The sequence below is a fragment of the Puma concolor genome, chromosome C2, assembly GCF_028749965.1.
Source record: "Puma concolor isolate L17-30 chromosome C2, mPumCon1.1.hap2, whole genome shotgun sequence".
In the NCBI taxonomy this organism is placed as follows: domain Eukaryota; kingdom Metazoa; phylum Chordata; class Mammalia; order Carnivora; family Felidae; genus Puma; species Puma concolor.
In genome coordinates this window covers 29,992,641-30,013,427 of record NC_141675.1, presented here as the reverse complement: position 1 = coordinate 30,013,427, position 20,787 = coordinate 29,992,641, and the positions used below count along the sequence as shown (strand labels likewise).

Sequence of the window (20,787 nt, the reverse complement as noted above, 5' to 3'; positions counted from 1 at the left end):
TACGATATTTGTCTTTCTCTGACTGACTTATTTCACTTAGCATAATGCACTCTGCTTTCATCCACGTTGCTGCAAATAACAAAATTTCATTCTTTTTGATTGCTGAGTAATATTCCATTGTATATACATATACCACATCTTCTTTTTCCATTCATCAGTTAATTGACATTTGGGCTCTTCCCATACTTTGGCTCTTGTTGATACTCTTGATATATAAACACTGGGATGCATGTGCCCCTTTGAATAAGCATTTTCGTATCCTATGGATAAATATCTAGTAGAGCAATTGCTGGGTTATAGAGTAGTTCTATTTTTAATTTTTTGAGGAACCTCCATACTGTTTCCAAGAGTGGCTGCACCAGTTTGCATTCTCACCAGCAGTTCAAAAATGTTCCCTTTTCTCTGCTTCCTCGCCAACATCTGTTGTTTCCTGAGTTGTTAATTTTAGCCATTCTGACAGGTGTAAGATGGTATCTCATTGTGGTTTTGATTTTATCCATCTTCTTTATCCATTCGTCAATCAATGAACATTTGGGCTGTTTCCACATTTTGGCTATTGTAGATAATGCTGCCATAAACATCATGGTGTTGTATCCCTTAGAATTAGTATTTTTGTATACTTTGGGTAATACCTACTAGTGCAATTGCTGGATCATAGGGTAGTTCTATTTTTAACTTTTTTTTTTTTTTAATTTTTTTTTCAACATTTATTTATTTTTGGGACAGAGAGAGACAGAGCATGAACGGGCGAGGGGCAGAGAGAGAGGGAGACACAGAATCGGAAACAGGCTCCAGGCTCTGAGCCATCAGCCCAGAGCCCGACGTGGGGCTCGAACTCACGGACCGCGAGATCCGTGACCTGGCTGAAGTCGGACGCTCAACCGACTGCGCCACCCAGGCGCCCCTCTATTTTTAACTTTTTGAGGAAGGTCCATACTGTTTTCCACAGTGGCTGTTCCAGTTTGCATTCCTACCAACAGTGCAAGAGGGTTATCCTTTCTCCACATCCTCACCAACACCTGTTGTTTCCTGTTGTTGATTTTAGTCATTCTGACAGGTAAGAAGTGATATCTCATTGCAGTTTTGATTTGCGTGTCCCTGATAATCAGTGATGTTGAGAATCTTTTCATGTGTCTGTTGGCCATCTGTATGCCTTCTTTGAAACAATATCTATTCATGTCTTCTTCCTATGTTTTAACTGAATTATTTGGTTTTGGGGTGTTGAGTTTTATAAATTCTTTATATATTTTGAATACTAACCCTTTATCAAGTATGTGATTTGCAGATATATTCTCCCATTCCGTAAGTTGCCTTTTAGTTTTGTTGACTGTTTCCTTTGCTCTCCAGAAGGTTTTTATTTTGACGAAGTCCCAGTAGTTTGTTTCTGCTTTTGTTTCCCTTGCCTCAGGAGACATATCTAGAAAAAAGTTGCTATGGCCAACATCAAAGAGATTACTGGTTGTGTTCTCTTCTAGGTTATGGTTTCAAGTCTTGCATTTAGGTCTTTCATCCATTTTGAATTTAGTTTTGTGTATGGTGTACGAAAGTGGTCCAGTTTCATTTCTTTTGCATGTTGCTGTCCATTTTTCCCAACACCATGGATGATATGGTAATTCTATGTTTAATTTTTTTGAGGAATCTCCATGCTGTTTTCTACAATGACTGTACATTCCCACTAACAGTGCACAGGGCTCTAATTTCTCCACATCCTCTCCAACATTGACTACTTTCTGGGTATTTTTTAAAAAATAGTAGCCATTCCAGTGGGTATGACATAGTATCTCATTATAAATTTGATTTGCATTTCCCTAATGATTTGTGGTGTGTATCTTTTCACATGCCTATTGGCCATTTTATAATTTCTTTTCAGAAAAGTCTATTCAAGTCATTTGTCCATTTTTGAATTGGTTGTTTGTTTTTCTGTTGTTGGGCTTCAGGAGTTCTCTCTATATTTTTAATATTAACTCCTTATCCATTATCTGATATGCAAATATGGTCTTGCATTCTGTGGGTTGCCTTTCACTCTGCTCATAGTGTCTTTTGATGCACAACAGTTTTATTTCTCATAAAGTTCAACTTGTGTATTTTTGCTTTTGTTGCCTGTGTCTTCATGTCATATCCAAGAAATTATTGCCAAATCTAATGCCATAAAGCTTCTGCCCTATATTTTCTTCTAAGAGTTTTTTTTATTTGTTTGTTTGTTTTTAACTTTTAGGTCTTAAGTTTAGATCTTTGAATAATTCTTAATTTTTGTATATGGTATTGAGTGAGAATCCAACTTCATTCTTTTACGTGTTTATATCCAGTTTTCCCCGCACAGTTTGTTGAAGAGACTCTTTAACCCACTGAATGCCCTTAGCCCCTTGTGGAAAATAATTTAACCATGTATGCAAGTGTTTATCTCTGGGCTCTCTATTCTATTCCATTGGTCTATGTGTCTGTCTTCATGCTAGTGCCATACTCTTGATAGCTGTAACATATGGTAAGTCTTAAAGTCAGGAAGTATGAGTCCTCCAGCTTTGTTCTGCCAAGAGATTTTAGCTATTCAGAATCACTTGAGGTTCCTTATGAATTTTGGGATTTTTTTTTCTATTTATGAAAAAAAAGTTGTTGGCATTTTGATAGCAATTAATCTATAGATTGTTTGGGGTAGTATTTACATTATAATGATATGAAGTCTTCTATTCCATAAACATGGGATATCTTCACATTTATTTGTGTCTTCTTTAACTTTTTTCAGCAGTATTTTGTAGTTCTCATTGTACAAGTCTTTCACCTCTTTGGTTAAGATCATTTCTAAGCATCCTGTGATACCATCATGAATGGAATTGTTTTTCTTAAATTCCTTTTTGGACTATTCGTTGTTAGTATGTAGATGAACAACTGATTTCTGTTTGTTGATTTTGTGTCCTGCTACTTTGGCAAATTTGTTAATTAGTTCTAACAAAAAATTTTTGGTAGAATCATTAGGGTGTTCTACATATAAGATCATACCATCTGCCAACAGAGATAATTTTATGTTTTCCTATTTGGATGCCTTTATTGTTATTTCTTGCCTACTTGCTCTGAATGGAACTTTTGTGTTGAACAAAAGAGGTGAAAGTGAGCTTCCTTGCCTTGTTCCTGATCTTAGAGGAAAAGCTTTCAGTCTTTCACCATTGAATATGATTTCTGCCTTGGAGTTTTTCATATATGCCTTTTAATACACTGAAGTAATTTCCTTCCATTCCTAGTTTGTTGAGTGCTTTTTTTTCATGAAAAATTGTTGTATTTTGTCAAATGCCTTTCTGCATCAATTTAGATGATCATGTGGGATTTTTCATTCTGTTAATGTGATGTATTACATTAATTGTTTTTCATATATAGAACCATCTTTGCATCCTAGAAATAAATCTCTCTTGGTCATGGTGTATAATCCTTTTAAAATGCTGCTGAATTCAGTTTGCTAGTGTTTTGTTGAGGGTTTCTGAATCAATGTTGATAGGGATATTTGTCTGTAGTTTTCTTTTCCTGCAGTGTCCTTGTCCAGATTTAGTATCATAAAATAAATATAGTATCATATAATAAGCCTCAGAGTAAGTTAGAAAGTGTTCCTTCTTTTTAAATTTTTTGGAAAAGTTTAAGAAGGATTGGTGTTGGTTCTTTAAATGTTTGGTAGAATTCACCAATCAAACCATCATGTCCAGGGGTTTTTTATATATTGAGAGATTTTTGAATACTGACTCTATTTCCTTACCAAATAAAAGTCTATTCAGATGTTCTATTTCTTCATGATATAGTCTAGATAGGTTTTGTATTTATAGAAACTTATCCATCTCATCAAGGTTATCCAATTTGTTGATATGCTATTGTTCACAGTAATCTCATAATCCTTATTTCTCTAAAATCAGTAATGTCTTTGCTCTCATTTCAATTTTAGTTATTTGAGTCTTCTGTTTTGCCTAGTCAGTTAAGATAAATTTTTGTCAATTTTGTTGATCTTTCCCAAGATCAATTTTCTCTAGTTTTTCTATCCTATTGCCTATTTCTTTCACTTCTACCTTAGTTTTTATTATTTCCTTTCTTTTACCAGGTGAGTTTACTTTGTTATTCTTTTTCTAGTTCCTTAGGTTGTGAAATTAGGCTGTTGATTTGAGATCTTTCATCTTTTTTAATGTGTTTATAGTATAAATTTCCCCTTGGGACTGCTTTTGCTGTGTCCCATTTTCATTTCATTCATATCTAAGTATTTTCCAATTTCACCTGTGATTTTTTTCTTTGATCAATTGGTTGTTTAACAATGTATTGTTTAACTTCCACAAATTTGTGAATTTTCCAGTTTTCCTTTTGTTACTGGTTTCTTTTTTTTTTAAGTTTTATTTATTTTGAGAGAGAGGGAGTGAGAGAGAGCAAGAGAGGGTGAGTATGAGTGGGGGAGGGGCAGAGAGACAGGGAGAGAGTGAGAATCCCAAGCAGGCTCCAGCATGGAACCTTACATGGGGCTTGATCCCACAAACTGTGAGATCATGACCTGAGCTGAAACCGAGAGTCAGAGGCTCAACTGACTGAACCACCCAGGCTCCTCTCCTTTTGTTATTGGTTTCTAACTTCATCTTATTGTGGTCAGAGAAGATATTTTGTATCATATCTGTCTTTAAAATCTGTTGAGACCTACTGTGTGGCTTAACATGATCTGTCCTGGACAATGTCCTATGCACACTTGAAAAATTGTACTCTGTGTTATTGGATAGAGTGTTCTGTAAATGTCTGTTTGGTTTAATGATTTAAGTCCTCTGTTTCCACACTTACCTTCTGTCTGGTTGTTCTGTCCATTAGTGAGAGTGTGGTACTGAATTCTCCAACTATCATTATAGAACTATCTATTTCTCCCTTCAAGTCTGTCAATTTTTACTTCATGTATTTTGATGGTCTGTTGTTAGGTGTGTAAATGTTTATTATTGTTATATATTCTGGCTGTATTGAACTTTTTATTAATATACAATGTCCTTTTTGCCTCTTGTAAACGTTTTTGACTTAAAATCTATTTTATCTGATATTATTATAGCTGTCCTTGCTCTCTTTTGGAATATCTTTTCCCATCCTTTCAGTTTCAATCTGATTGTGTCTTTGGATCAAAGTAAGTCTCTTATCCAGTGTATAGTGGGATAGTGTGTTTTTTTCCACTGTGCTAATTTTTGTTTTTTGACTGGAAAGTTTAATCCATTTACATTGAAAGTAATTACTGTGATAAGGAGGGACTTGCTTCTGTCATCGTATTATTTGTTTTCTATATACCTTATAGCTTTTTTTGTCCCTCATTTCCTGCATTACTATCTTCTTTTGTGTGTAGTTGATTTTTTTGGTAGTGAAACATTTCAATTCCCTTCTTGGTATATTCTATAGCTGTTATCCTTGTGGTTGTCATGGAGATTACATTTAACATCCTAAAGTTTTAATACTCATTTGAATTTATATAATCTTAAATAACATACAAAACTCTGCTTTCTTACAGCTTTATTACCCAACCCTTTCAGTTGTTGATGTCACAAAATTACATCTTTATACCTTGTGTGTCTAAAAACAAATAATTGGTTTTTTAATGCATTACTTTCATATATTATATACATATAATGGTTTAATGATGTGGTCAAGTCCTCTATTTCCACATTTATCTTCTGATATGTATATGTGTGTGTATATTTATATATGTATAAAACAAAGTAGGAAGTTATAAAATACTAGCTTTTATAATTGCCCACTTATTTTCCTTTACTGTGATATTTATTTCTCCATAAGATTTCATATTATCTGGGAATGCAAGCTGGTGCAGCCACTCTGGAAAACAGTATGGAGGTTCCTCAAAAAACTAAAAATAGAACTACCCTATGACCCAGCAATTGCACTACTGGGCCTTTATCCACAGGATACAGGTGTGCTGTTTCGAAGGGACACATGCACCCCCATGTTTATAGCAGCACTATCAACAATAGCCAAAGTATGGAAAGAGCCCAAATGTCCATAGATGGATGAATGGAAAAAAAAGACGTGGTATATATACACAATAGAGTATTACTTGGCAATCAAAAAGGGTGAAATCTTGCCATTTGCAACTATCTGGATGGAACTGGAGGCTATTGTGCTAAGTGAAATTAGTCAGTCAGAGAAAGACAAAAATCATATGACTTCACTCATATGAGGACTTTAAGAGACAAAACAGATGAACATAAGGGAAGGGAAACAAAAATAATATAAAAACAGGGAGGGGGCAAAACAGAAGAGACTCATAAATATGGAGAACAAACTGAGGGTTACTGGAGGGGTTGTAGGAGGGGAATGGGTTAAATGGGTAAGGAGCATTAAAAAATCTACTTCTGAAATCATTGTTTCACTATATGCTAATTTGGATGTAAATTTTAAAAAAATAAAAAAAGATTTCATATTATCATCTAGTGCCCTTTGATCTCAACCTGTGGGACTCCATTTAGCATTTTTGTAGGTCTGCTGGTAACAAACTTCACCAGGTTTTGTTTATCTGGGAAAGTCTTAATTTCTCCTTCATTTTTGAAGAACAGTTTTGCTTTGGATATAGGATTCTTGATTTGAAATATTTTTCTTTTAGCACTTTAAATATATCCACCCACTGCCTTCTAGCCTCCAAACTTTTTGAAGATGAATCTGCTAGTAATCTTACCAAAGATCCCTTGTATGTGACAAGGCACTTACCTCTTGCTGTGTTCAAGATTCTCTTTTTATCTTGGGCTTTTAACAGTTTGGTTATACTATGTCTTGGTATGGGTCCCTACTTGAACTTCTTGGATATTTATGTCTTTCATCAAATTTGGCCATTATTTCTTCAAATATTTTCTCTACTCATTTCTCCCTTTCTTCTGTGACTCCCACAATGCATATATTGTTCTGCATTTTGATGTCTTACAGCAGGTCCCTGAGGCTCTGTTCACTTTCTTCCATCTTTTTTTCTTTACCTGTTCCTCAAAATCGATAACTTCCATTGTCCTGTCTTTCAGTTCACGGATTCTTTCTTCTGCCTGTTCAAATATGCCTTTGAATCCCTTCTAGTGAATTTTTATTTCAGTTGTACTTTTTAGCTTCAGAATTTCTTTTTGTTTCTTTTTAAGTTTTCTGTCTTTTTATTGATATTTCCATTTTGTTTATATAGTTTTCTTGACTTGCTCCACATCTTTTAGTTCTTTGAACATTTTTAGGACAGTTGTTTTAAAGTCTTTGTCTAGTAGATCCATTATCAGGTCCTTTACAAAGACAGTTTCTGTGGTTTATTTTTTTCCTTTGAACAGGCCATACTTTCCTGTTTCATGGTATGCCTTGTGATTTTTTGTTGAAAACTGGACATTTGAATCTATGTAGTAACTCTGAAAATCAAATTCTCCTTCTTCCCAGTGTTTGCAGTTTTTTTTCTGTTTTGCTTTTTATTTCTGTAGGCTATCTCTGTACCAAGGATGAGATTGAAGTGAAAACTTAAGGTCTTTTCAGGTCTTCTTTCCTCCTGCTTTCCCTCAGTTTGTGCAGTAACTTTCTAATTTCTCTAGAATATATCATCACTTTTGAATGTCCTAGTCTTAAGTGTATGAGTCTGAAAATGGAGAAAAAGAGAAATATGAAAGGGGAAAAAGGTGTTAGCTCATTAAATTCTTTGGAAGTTAACTTGAGGAGGGAAGTCTTGCAATAATGAGGGGAGGTGCAATAATGAAGGCCTCCCTCCTTTGTGTCTGCACCTTCATGTTTAGAAGCAGCAATCAGTGATCGTAACACAGATACCTAATATTTGCATGACAGAATCCTTATTGCCAACCCTGGATCCCACAGCTGTGTGCTGAAATATGTGCTCCTGAAATATGTGCAATGCTGCCTGATGTAGGGTGGGAAGAGGGGAATGAGTAGTCACTGCCAAGCTAAAAACTGAAATTAATGGCAATTTACCTTCCTTCCAAGAATTCTCTTAGATGTTGGAAGCCTTCAGTATCCTCCATAATTCCAAAGTAACTGCATCAAATACATATTACCAGTACAATAGTTATCTGGGTGGGGAGACAAATTCCTGGTGCTTCCTACTCTGCCATCTTCCCAAAATCATCCTCCTTACTTATTCTGGTGTTCAGATTATTGTAAATTTGGCCACTGGGTGGCCCTTCAAGTTTGCTCCTATGTATATTTCACAGGCTTCATTAATTAATTAATTTATTTATTTAACTTCAAGTTAGTTAACATACACATTGGTATTGGTTTCAGGAGTAGAACCCAGTGATTCATCAGTTGCATATTACACCCAGTGCTCATCCCAACAAGTGCCCTCCCTAATGCCCATCACCCTTTTAGCCCATCTCCCTACTCACTAGCAACCCACAGTTTGTTCTCTGTATTTAAGTTTCTTATGGTTTGCCTCCCTCTCTGTTTTTATCTTATTTTTCCTTCCCATCCCCTATGTTCATCTGTTTTGTTTCTTAAATTTCACATATGAGTGAAATCATATGATATTTTTCTTTCTTTGACTGACTTATTTCACTTAACATAATACACTCTAGTTCCATCCACGTTGTTGCAAATGACAAGATTTCATTCTTTTTGATTGCTGAGTGATATTCCATTGTGTGTGTGTGTGTGTGTGTGTGTGTGTGTGTGTGTGTGTGTGTGTACACACCACATCTTTATTTTTTCATCATTTGATGGACATTTGGGCTCTTTACATAATTTGGCTATTGTTGATAGCACTGCTTTAAGCCCAATTATTTTTTAAGCATTTCACTTTCTGGCAGAATGAGATGTTCAGGCCTATTTTGTACTTTCCCTTCATCACCTCTGGAATCTCTGTTTCTGGAATTTAATTTCTCTAAGAAACTTTATCCTTTAGTAGAATATGGTATTTAGGAACCAAAATCTGGATGCTAGGTGTGATAACTGCTTTGGAAAGAAATTGATACTAGAATATTTCAACAGAGCTAGAATATACACACATACACATAGACACACACATTCATAACATACATCTACATTAGTTCATACTAATTCTTCAAATTCCAGTTGAACATCACAGCAAATCTCCTAGTTTTCTTTCTCCCCATATGTGCAGCTTCATTCTCTGACAGTGAGAAACCTGAATCCCCATATTCTCAATATTTTTAGGTCTTTGCTCACTTCCTCTGTACATAATCAATCTCCTGACCTCCAGCTGCCTCTTTGCCCAAGTCTCTCAGGCTCCACTGCCCCTTGCAATGTGCTAGGTGCCCCTAGCCACCTCAAGAACAAGAAAGGTAGAGAGCAAATACATGTTTTTTAACTGAATAAAAGAGGGGGGGGGAAGGAAGGGAAGGGAAGAGAGAAAGGTAGGAAAAAGTAAGAGTAAAAGGGAAACCTTTTTATCTGTCTCCACAGTCACCTGGTATGCTGTGAAGAACAGAGAGAAGGATGATGCACAGAATGAGGAATAACTGAGGAGAGATGGTCAGCATCATTCAACGTTACAAAGCTCTGGTCTTATTTTCTCAACTCAGTCATTCTTCTACAATATACTGGGAAAGACAACAGCCTGTTTGTCCTCATTTCAAAATCTAGAGATATCCATTCTGCAAGCAAAAGAACCTCCTAAGAAAACCCTTTCCTTGTCAGTATAATGTTCAACCTAACCCAGCTGTACCCGACCTCTAGGCCAACAGGTGCAGAGGCCACTGACCCTGGAGCTGAGTAGACTCTGGAAACTGCTATGTGTAAAGGAACAAAAGTCACTGATCAAAGGTAGTCATGCAGTAGAAGCTGGTCTTCTCTGGCATGCCATTTGCAGAACACCTGGACAGGCTTGGCAAAGATGGGAACGAGGTTAGAGGTCAGGGCCAGGGGCATAGTTTAGAGCTCCATGGCAGAACTGCTTTCAGGCAAAATTGTGAAACAGGCAACACGTTACGGAAGCTGCTTCAGTCCCTACTCCAGAGTCCCTTCTGACAATTGACTTCTCCCTGACAACAAACTGGGATTATAGAGAGGGGAAAGAAAGGTTGTGGAATTCAGAGAGCATGGTATAAAGTGGGCCAGGACACCAGAATGTCAAGAAATCTGGATTTTAAAATAAGGGAAGGATCCTAGGTATAGGAATTTGTTCCCAGAAGTAGAGTTTATTCCCAGATTTGTATTTGGAAATCATCTGCCCAGTGCAAAGCAGGAATGTAGTGTTAATAAAAGTAGCATTAGATCATGATAGAAATAAACATGAGAAATGTTCACAAATGCAAATATTAGGACAAGAGAAGGACATGGCCCTGGTTCTTCCTGATGGACAGCACCACTAAAGCTAGTGTGGTTTTGTCATTTACTTCTTTACATTCACTTCTATAGAGTAAGACTTTCAGTTATTCAGTGAATTAGTCAAGTTACTTAACTCTTGGTACCTCAGTTTCCCATCTAGAAAATGGGAATAATAATGCCTACTTCCTGGGCTTGTTATGAGAACTAAATTAACAATTAAAGTAAATCACCTAGAACAATAGCCAGCCCATTATTCTCCTTCTTATTTTTATTTGTGTCACGACCAGTGTCTTTCCCCTTTAAGTTCTGTGTATGCAGCACTGTGAGCCCAGCCCCTCAGGTCACATTGCATCAGGGAATCCTACAAGTGTGCTGACCACTAGGTGCTAGACAACGTATCATAGACAATACACCACACAGAGCCTGGCAGCATTATTTTGTCTGTATATCAGTTATCTGTGCACTCCTTTTATTTACCTGTCCATTCTTGAGGGCAGGTACTGAGTATTATCATGTGCAGTCTGTGGAATAAAATGAGTATGAAACTGGAGTCAGAGATTCCTGGGTTTAAATCATAGGCCACTTAGAGAAGCTACATGATGTTAGACAAAGCTACATGATGTTAGACAAGTTACTTGTCTATTCCTATACTCTGTTTTCTCATTAGTAATAAGAATATGAATACCTATCTTCTAGGCTCATTTTGAATGTTACTCAGAGTGCTATTAAAGTGTTGGCCCTGCCAGTACATGGCAATGACTATCATTTTTACAAAACACCTAGTATGGACGAAGTGCTAACAGCATGTTCAGTGACTCAGTGAAGTGACCCTACATAATTTCTCAAGAGCTTTGTCTATTGCTGATGGGCCCTTCAGCAGAACATACCCTGTGAGACCATTTAGTACAATGACCTCATTTTACAGAGAGAAAAACTGAGGCCCAGCCAGAGGACATAACTTGGTAGAATGCCCAGCAGGGCAGGCAAAGCTAGAACCTACTTTGGACTCAACATCCTGAGCTATCCTCATCATCCTGTAACTCACTGTTCTGGAGTGTCCCTAATATTTTCTAACAAGGTTATTTAGAGATTTCATTTCCCATTGCTCTTTCACCAAGAGAAGCCAAGTCCTGAGATCTTCAGGTGGGCCCATGAAAAGTGGCTGTTAAAGCTGAGCATAGTCTAGTACTCCTGGGGCAAAACAAACAGATCACTGATCCCTCTACTATTCCACAGCGAATGCCACTGTTTGATGTCCCTGCTCTCCATAGAAAAAGAAGAGTAAAGTCCACCTGGTTTCTCAGCTGTTCCAAAATAAACCTCTGGCCCATACAGGTCTATAGACAATTGGTGTCACCTGTTGGTTTCTACAATTGAATGGTTTTACCCTTTTAGTTCTAAATGTTCTCACAGATAGGCCTTTTACATAAATATGTACAACTTGCCAATATGTGCAATTTAGTAAGACTTATTAGCCCCACGGGGTAGCATCTGCCTGAAAACAGGTTAACTAGCCTCTATTTTCACCCCCAGAGGAAAGTGGCATGAGGTCACAGAAAAATCACTGGACTGGACCTATGGAATACACAAAAATTGTACACCAAGTAGTGTTTGTGTCTTCGTGTGTGTGTGTGTGTGTGTGTGTGTGTTACTGGGGTGAAAGTACCAGGACTTTATTAAATCTGAAAGAGGCCCGGGGCACCTGGGTGGCTCAGTCGGTTAAACGTCCGACTTTGGCTCAGGTCATAATCTCATGATTCATAAATTTAAGCCCCGCATCTGACTCTGTACTGAGAGCTCAGAGCCTGGATCCCGCTTTGGATTCTGTATCTCCCTCTCTCTCTGTTCCTCCCCCACTTGCACTCCATCTCACTGTCTCTCTGTGTCAAAAATAAATAAAGAATAAAAAAAAAGTTTTTTTAAATCTGAAAGTGGTCCACTGGTAGCCCAAATATGTTGAAATGTAAAACATTAATTATCTGTCTTCGTTTCAAGTTCTTAAAATTCGAAGAAAATAGGGGCAGGATACTTGACAGCTCTTCCCCAGTGCCAGCGAAAGGTCTCTGTTGGACCATGGTCTTTGGGCTCTTGCCTCAAGGTTGTGCCATTGAAGACTGCAAGGTTGGCTCTCCAGTAGGGAAAAGTGGCGGTAGAAATTCAAGCCTCTCAGAGCCAATAGTCCCTGAGGCTTTGGGCAAGAAAACCTGAGGACTTTGTAGCAGGTAAAACTCTAGGAATCTTCCTGGAAGCCCAACATAAAGGATGAACATGCAGGTGGCTTCCTGGGGACAGTCTGCAGGGAGATGACCTAGGACTAGATGTGAAAATACCTTTACCAAGAAGGACCCAAAAGATCCGGAGCAATCTGGAACTAGAAGTAGAATCAAAATTGTACAGAAAAGGGACAAAAGGGATGAAGGAACAAGAAAATCTAGATCAAAGTAGACAAGAATAAAACCGAAAAGCCCCTAGAAAGCAAGCTACTATGTTTTCAAATAATGCACAAAATGACAGAAGAGGGAGCTCTGTGAAGTAAGAAACGCTTTGCCAAAAATAGTCTTATTTTAAAAGTTCAGGGAAGCAAATCTCACCTAAAATTGAACAACAGAAAGTACCATGGTCAAATATCATATAAAGTTATTATAAGAAAAAATTGTATGTCCACGGACAATGAAAGCATACCAGAAAGATGTGCCCACAAAACACCTAGTGTCTGTAATCTACACAAAAGTATGAAGAGAGCCAGAAACAATAAAGATATGGATAAATATTAAATATTTTGTCATTTAAAATTTTCATTAAAAGATAATTGATGCTTGATATGATAAAAATTATTGTCAAGTTTCTTTTTTTTTTTTTCCAACGTTTTTTATTTATTTTTGGGACAGAGAGAGACAGAGCATGAACGGGCGAGGGGCAGAGAGAGAGGGAGACACAGAATCAGAAACAGGCTCCAGGCTCTGAGCCATCAGCCCAGAGCCCGACGCGGGGCTCAAACTCACGGACCACGAGATCGTGACCTGGCTGACGTTGGACGCTTAACCAACTGCACCACCCAGGCGCCCCTCAAGTTCCTAATGTATGTAGAAGTAAAACATGATAATAAGAGCACACAGATAAAAGAGGGAAATCAGTGGATTAGTGCAGTAAGCTTATGCTGGCTCACAAAAACTGATTGTGTATATCTCTTCTAAACTCTGAATTCATTGACATCACTTTGGTAGCTTGAAATCATCTGCAGCAAAAGTATTTGCTCCATGGAATTGGCAAAAGATGCAGATCAGGGCCCTTTTTTTACCTTTAAGATCTGGTTATTAAAAGTTTATCCACATATCACTGGGGAAAGTGGAACTGTAATATTACAGGATCTTATACACAAAGTCATATAACATTACTTCTATTTTTTATTGAAGTATAACTAACATACAGTGTTATATTAGTTTCAGGTGTACAATATAATGATTCAACAATTCTATATATCATTATAGAGTGCTCATCAGGATAAGTGTATTCTTAATCCCCTTTATCTCTTTCACCCCTTCCCCCACCAACCTCCCCTCTGGCAACCATCAGTTTGTTTCCTGTATTTAATTGTCTGGTTTTTTGTTTATTTGTTTTGTTTCTTAAATTCTACATATGAGTTAAATCATACGGTGTTTGTCTTACTCTGATTTATTTCACTTGTACCTCTAGGTCCATCAATGTTGTTGCAAATGGCAAAATCTCATTCTTTTTTATGGGTGAGTAATATTCAATATACACATACACACACCACACTTTCTTTATCCATTCATCTATTAACACTTGAGTTGCTTCCATACTTTGACTATTGCAAATAATGCTTTATTAAACATAGGGGTACAAGTATCTTTTCAAATTAGTGTTTTCATTTTCTTTGGGTAAATACCTGGTAGAAGAATTACTAGATCATATGGTAATTCTATTTTTAATTTTTTGAGGAACCTCCATACTCTTTTCCACAGTGACTGCAACAATTTGCATTCCCACCAACAGTGCATGAGTGTTCCCTTTTCTCCACATCCTTGCTAACACTTCTTATTTCTTGTCTTTTTAATTTAGCCGTTCTGACAGGTGTAACGTGATATCTCACTGTGATCACTGTGATTTTGATTTGAATTTCCTTGATGATTAGTGATGCTGAGCATCTTTTCATGTGTCTGTTGGCCATCTGTATGTTCTTTTGAAAGATGTCTTCTGCCCATTTTTAATTGGATTATGTCTTTTGGTGTTGGATTATTTTGTTTTATTGATGGTTTCCTTCGCTGTGCAAAAGTCTTTTTATTTTGGTATATTCTCAATAGTTTAATTTTTCTTTTGTTTCCCTTGCCTGAGGGGACATATCTAGAAAAATGTTTCTACAGCCAATGTCAAAGAAATTACTGCCTATGTTTTCTTACAGGAGTTTTTTGATTTCAGGTCTCACATTTAAGTACTTAATCTATTTTGAATTTATCGTTATGTATGGTGTAAGAAAGTGGTCCAGTTTTATTGTTTTGCATGTAGTTGTCTAGTTTTCCCTGCACCATTTGTTAAAGAGGCTGTCTTTTCCACATTATATGTTCTTGCCTCTTTCATTGTAGATTAATTGACCATGTAATCATGGGTTTAGTTCTCAGCTCTTTATTATGTTCTATTGATCTGTGTCTGTTTTTGTGCCAGTACCATACTGTTTTGATTATTACAGCTTTGTGGTGTATCTTGAAATCTGGGATTGTGATACTTCCAGCTTTATTCTTCTTTCTCAAGATTGTTTTGGCTATTTGGGGCCTTTTGTGGTTCCAGACAAATTTTAGTATTATATGTTCTAGTTCTGTGAAAAATATTGTTGGTATTTTGATAGCGATTTCATTAATCTATAGATTGCTTTGGGTAGTATGGACATTTTAACAATATTTGTTCTTCCAATCCAGGAGCATAGAATATCTTTCCATTTGTGTCATCTTCAAGTTCTTTCAACAATGTTTTATAGTTTTCAGAGTATTGTCTTTTACCTCCTTAGTTAAATTTATTCCTAGGTATTTTATTATTTTGGGCACAATTATAAATACAATTGTTTTCTTAATTTCTCTTTCTACTTTATTATTGTATATAAATGTAACAGATTTCTCTATATTAATTTTGTATCCTGGTATAACATTATCTGACACTAGTATTAAAACAAAGATAAGTATTGCAAACTTTGGAGAAGACATTAAAAAATAAAAGACTAGGTAAAAGCCAGTAGAGAAGATAAAATGGAATACTAAAAAACAATCCAACAGAAGGCAGAAAAGAGGAAGTAAGAAACAAAGAACAGATGAGACAGATAGAAAACAAATATTAATAACTACATTATATATAAATGAACTAAACACATCCTTTAAAAGGATAAAGATTATCACACTGAATGAAAAAAGAAAGACCCAACCCTATGCTCTTTATAAGAAACCCCCCTTAATATAAACAGATGGATTAAGGTAAAAGAATGGAAAACAATATGACCAAGCACACACTAGTCATAAGAAAGGTGAAGTGGGCATATTAATATCCAATAAAGTAGACTTAAGACAAGAAGTATCACCAGGGACATAGGAACATTTCATAATGATAAAGCAGCCAATTCATCAAGAAAGCCTAACATCCTAAATGTGTATGACCTAGCAGAACAAAATATATAAAGCAAAATCTGACTGAACTGGAAAGAGAAATGAGCAGATCCATACTTACAGCTAGAGATTTCAATCCTCTTCTCTCGGTGATTAATGAAAAAGTAGATAGAAAATGAGTTAAGACAGAAGATTTGAACAATAACATTAATCAACCTAACCTAATTGCTGTTTATAGAACTACACTATATATTACAGATCTACACACAATAGAATTACACCCCAAAATACAGAATACATATTTTTTTCAAGTGTACATGGAAGGATGGCAAGTCCTGTACTGGTTACTCTTTCACAGGCAGAAGCACAAGTCCACACTCATAAAACTAACATTTAACAATGTATAACTTAGGCTCCCATTCAACTTTTACTGAGGCACTATCATAAGCTGCAATTATGGTAACACTAGGTATGACAAAATCTCTGATAAGAAACTAACTTAAAAGAAATGAGTATAAATCCCACTTTAAGGAAGTTGACTATAAAAGGGTAGTAAGATTAGATTTTTTTGCAGTAATTTTAATGTTTTCCAATTAATCTGAGTCAGGATTTTGATTCCATTTAACATTGTGAATTTTAAATTCAAATATGTTTTTATATGTTTATATGTTCAAATATGTTTTTATAATATTCAAATATGTTTTTAAAATACACAGACTCGTTCCTTAGCCTTTGTTTTTATTATGTAAGTCCTTGATACAGCACACACTGATGCTTTTTTTTTTTTTTTTTTTTGGCACACTTGTAATCACCACTGAGACTCCCTTCAGACATATTTATTGCTTATATTCTATTTAAGTGACTTGACTCTTGGGTAAAATAAAGAATGGGGAGGGAAGATGAGCTAGTCTTATACAGTTCTTTACAAAGGTACAATTTAATAGATATTAGATTCAGAAGCATAACTCTAGTATAAAGACATAGTTTTCTCCCCTCAAAAGAAATCTGAGAACATTTAATGAAGTTTTCTGAGAAGACACAATAATTTTCATTCATTTTAATTTTTTTTATCAGTTCCAGCACATAATTACAAAATAACTGAGGTTAACACAGGCCAAGGTGCAGACAAGTGAGAATGTGGCCCCACCATATCTCAGGCACTGAGCATCCCCATATGGTTGTCCACTTTGATCAGTGTTTAATGTACGTGGAATGTACAGGCATCCAGAAGTTCTGTGAAGCAAAACATAAGAGAAAGAACTTCAGGTACTGCCTATGCTTGCTAAACACAATTCTGTTCCTCTTTTCTAAAAGTAAATGCTAGGTAATAACAATTTTTTTAAAAATCTCTATCTGTCTATCTATCTCCTGATGTCAGTGCTATACTTAAATACCAACATTTTCCTTTCTTCCTGCTCTCATCATCTCCAGCACATAATATAATTCAACAAAAATTCAGGCACACCCCCAGCAATTTGATTATCCCAGCTCTAATTTTATTTCTCCAACTTAATCCTTTTTGAGGCAGCTATGCCATTCTAAAATACATACACATATATAAAAACATATATATGCATGTATAAACTATGCCATTTTAATATATATTTATTTATATATTTAAATATAAATATACATATATATAAAATATACATATAAAAGGCATATTATAGTGCTAACTTCATTTTGTTTCTATTAATATTATTTATACATTGACTTAAAATCTTTGAAAATTGATCCTCTATGAGTCATGCTGTGGGTCATCTCCCAACCTTCTCCCTACACTGAAGTGCTCACACATGTGTACCTTTTCATTTTGTTAGCAAAAAAAAATGGAAATGCACAAGTAAACAAGTCCGATTTCCAAATGATCTCAAGTTCTATTGTACTCTCTGTCTCCTTCAAATGATTTGGTCTTTTCTCAGGTAGTCTTATACTGTTGTCTAATTGAGTTGCTTCACTGGTAAGTCTGAATCCTCCTGCAGGGCCAGGAGCAAGCCCTCTCCATCTTTATGTTCCTATCAGTACAGGCCCAGGGCTTGGCTTACGATGGTCCTTAATACTCTACTCACCAGAGTGTAAACATGGTTTCATGTTAGCAATGGCCATAAGATACTCTGGTCCTAAGTATTTTCTGTAAGTTGTTTCATCCTGAAGGTTAGCCAAACATGCAGTGTCATCACTGAAAAGCAGATCCTTGTTTGAGGATTCAAACATCTGGAACATCCTGTATTCAAACCCATTTCTTCCAAAGAGCTCCTGAGTCAGACAGACAGACAGACAGGCAGAGAGTGAGCAGCAGCACCAGGGAGCACAAGGTTGTGTATTCTGCCTCAGAAGATCTAAGTCTGCTGGGCTGCTTAGCTCCAGCACCTGGAACCCTGGGGCACAGCAACAGTTTAGGAGGCACCATTAATGGCAAAGAGCATGGCCTCTGGGTTCAGATCCAGGGCCTAGCTTTTGTTTGTCATGTGACTGTAGGAAAATTCTTTACTAAGCTCAGTAAACCTTGTTTACTCATTTATAAACAAAGATAATAACCCTAAATAGTAAGATGATGTATGTAAATTAACTGCTAAATAGGAAAAGCTTCAAGTTGGCCACTATATCACAGTTCCACCAATCACTGCTGGATATTTTCAACTTCCTGGGTCACACTTGCCTGTCTTCCTGCTGCCCGAAGCCCTTGCTGTCTTGCCTCTGCTATTCCCTAGATCTGCCCCAGGCACCTGACCATTTCCATCTCTTCCTGCCCCTCCTCTCCTTTCTTTCGTTCAGCCCCCCTGTAGCCATGGGGGCAGCTTGCCCTTTGGGAGATGCACCCCTTCAAAAGTCCATGACCGAGAGCCTTTTGTTTTGCCAGTTCTCCCTGGGTCATAATCCTTTAACTGGGATGTGTGGGCAGCATATGCTAAGACATGGAATGTTCATCTGGGGCTCTTCCAGGAATGGGGTGTGTGAGTGCAAAAGGCAGATGAAGCTTTGGGTTTTCCTTAAGATCATTTGATTTAGGCATCCTGCTACTCCATAGCCCTTGTTGGCTGCCTGTAGAGGTCATGAGTTGTTTGAATGTTAGCTCTGGAACTTTCATGAAGCCTGAAACAGTGCTTGGCCTGCCCAGGCTCATTAATGTATTGGGACCCACCCTAGGTCAGGTAGAGCAGCCTCCATTCTGCTCTTCCCACAAATACCTCACCCTTGTGTTAAGGGCTCTGAGCCAACACCCTTATTTCTGTGACAGAAGAAGAAAGAGACAGCTCTCATGGAGGAACTGAACAAGTCCAGGAGGTACCAGGAGTCTGCTCAGAGAAGAAAGTGAGTCTCAGGGAGATACTTCAGATATCCACATGTCCAAGGCTTTTTCAGTCCACTTTGATACCTTAGACAGCCCCAGAGCACAAAGTGAACATGGCCACCATCTAGCTTTCTGCTTTCATCAGAGGCAGGGTTGCAAGAATCTATTTCCACATCCCAGGGATAAAGTCCCAGGGAGAAAGGGTATGAAACTGGGCTGGGTGTGCCTATCAGCTCTGCAACTGACCTGAGCACTCAGTTGGGAGGACTGTCTGGACAGGACCTCCTGTGTGGCCATACCTGTTGGTTGAAGAGAATTCTGCGAACAAAATCTGCCTTATCTTTCCTTGAGACCACGGCATGATTTGGGACTCTGGCCAGGTGGCAGTTCTGAGCTTCAGTCACAGGTTTCCTGGTACCATCGAGGCACAGCAGCTCAAAGTCTTCATGCTTCAGATCCTTAGCCCATGCTTCAGTGTTCTTTCCTAGGGGGAAGGAAGGTGGGTCAGCCACAGCAGACAGCTTTGGTCAAGGTGGCCTCACCGGGGGGATGTGACCAACCACCAATGTCTAGGAGAATCATAGAGACATGGAAGAATGAAATAATAAGGCTTTAAAAATAAAACAGAAAAGAAAATTCATTTTTGGTCCTGTTAAAGGCAAAGATTTCTTAAACATCCCCCCAAAAAGCACTAGCCAAAAAGGAGAAGATTGGTTGAACTATATTAAAAATTAAATTTTAACTATATTAAAAATGTAAATGTTAATCAAAAGACATCATTAAGAAAGTGAAAAGTCTTTCAGAGAGGGACAAGATATTTTCAATCCATATAGCTGATAAAAACTTGTATCCAGAATATTTAAGGATTGCCTATATATTAAGGGAGCTAGACACGCTTTAATAAACTTTGCTGGTTACCTGACTGGGGAGTGACTTCCCATAAGAGACTCAGATTTTTTCCAAGGGAGGAAAGGACAGCACAGACACATACCGTCAGTGTTCTGAAAGACCGTGCGATCCTTCACAAAGGCCACGTCTCCCTTCTCAACCAGACACCTGCACAGCAAGGGTCCAGTTAGTGAGGAGGATCAATAGGAGTGAGAGGGAGAGACACCCAGAGGGAACCACCTAGGGGTTCACACCCCCTCCACCAGAGCCACCAGGCACACCTAACACTGACCACATCCACACACACAACTGTAACACCCAACTGTCCCTGGGAATTGGAGGGGAAATGTAATAGAAAAAGAAACCTGCCTGGGGTGCCTGGGTGGCTCAGTTGGTTAAGCATCCGACTTTGGCTCAGGTTATGATCTCATGGTTCGTGGGTTCGAGTCCCACGTTGGGCTCTGTGCTGATAGCTCAGAGCCTGGAGTCTGCTTCAAATTCTCTGTCTCCCTCTCTCTCTGCCCCTCCCATGCTCATGCTCTGTCTCCATCTCTCTCTCAAAAATAAACAAACATTGAAAAAGAAATCTGCTCATTTTGTTTCTATTGTAGATAATAACCCTTGTTTGGTTCCTATTTGAAATACTGATTGGTTTCTCCAGAGAAGATGCTTGTGTTCTCCTATTAACAGGGATATTCAAGAATGGCTCTTTGGTTGGATCAGAACTCACATCAGAGGGGCGCCTGGGTGGCT

At 37.4% G+C, this 20,787-nt stretch overlaps 1 protein-coding gene across 1 annotated transcript in view; it reads right to left on the bottom strand.

Annotated features, from left to right (window-relative positions):
* Positions 1-16,896: 16,896 nt before the first annotated feature.
* Positions 16,897-20,787, bottom strand: part of LOC112850510 (inhibitor of carbonic anhydrase-like) — a 54,121-nt gene continuing 50,230 nt past the window's right edge. The window contains exons 14-17 of the mRNA XM_086674321.1: positions 20,138-20,202; positions 19,446-19,630; positions 17,924-18,110; positions 16,897-17,087 (exon numbers count right to left, since the gene is read on the bottom strand). Coding sequence (XP_086530447.1) covers positions 17,053-17,087; positions 17,924-18,110; positions 19,446-19,630; positions 20,138-20,202 — 472 coding nt within the window. The 3' untranslated portion in view covers positions 16,897-17,052. The remainder of the gene's footprint in view (positions 17,088-17,923; positions 18,111-19,445; positions 19,631-20,137; positions 20,203-20,787) is intronic.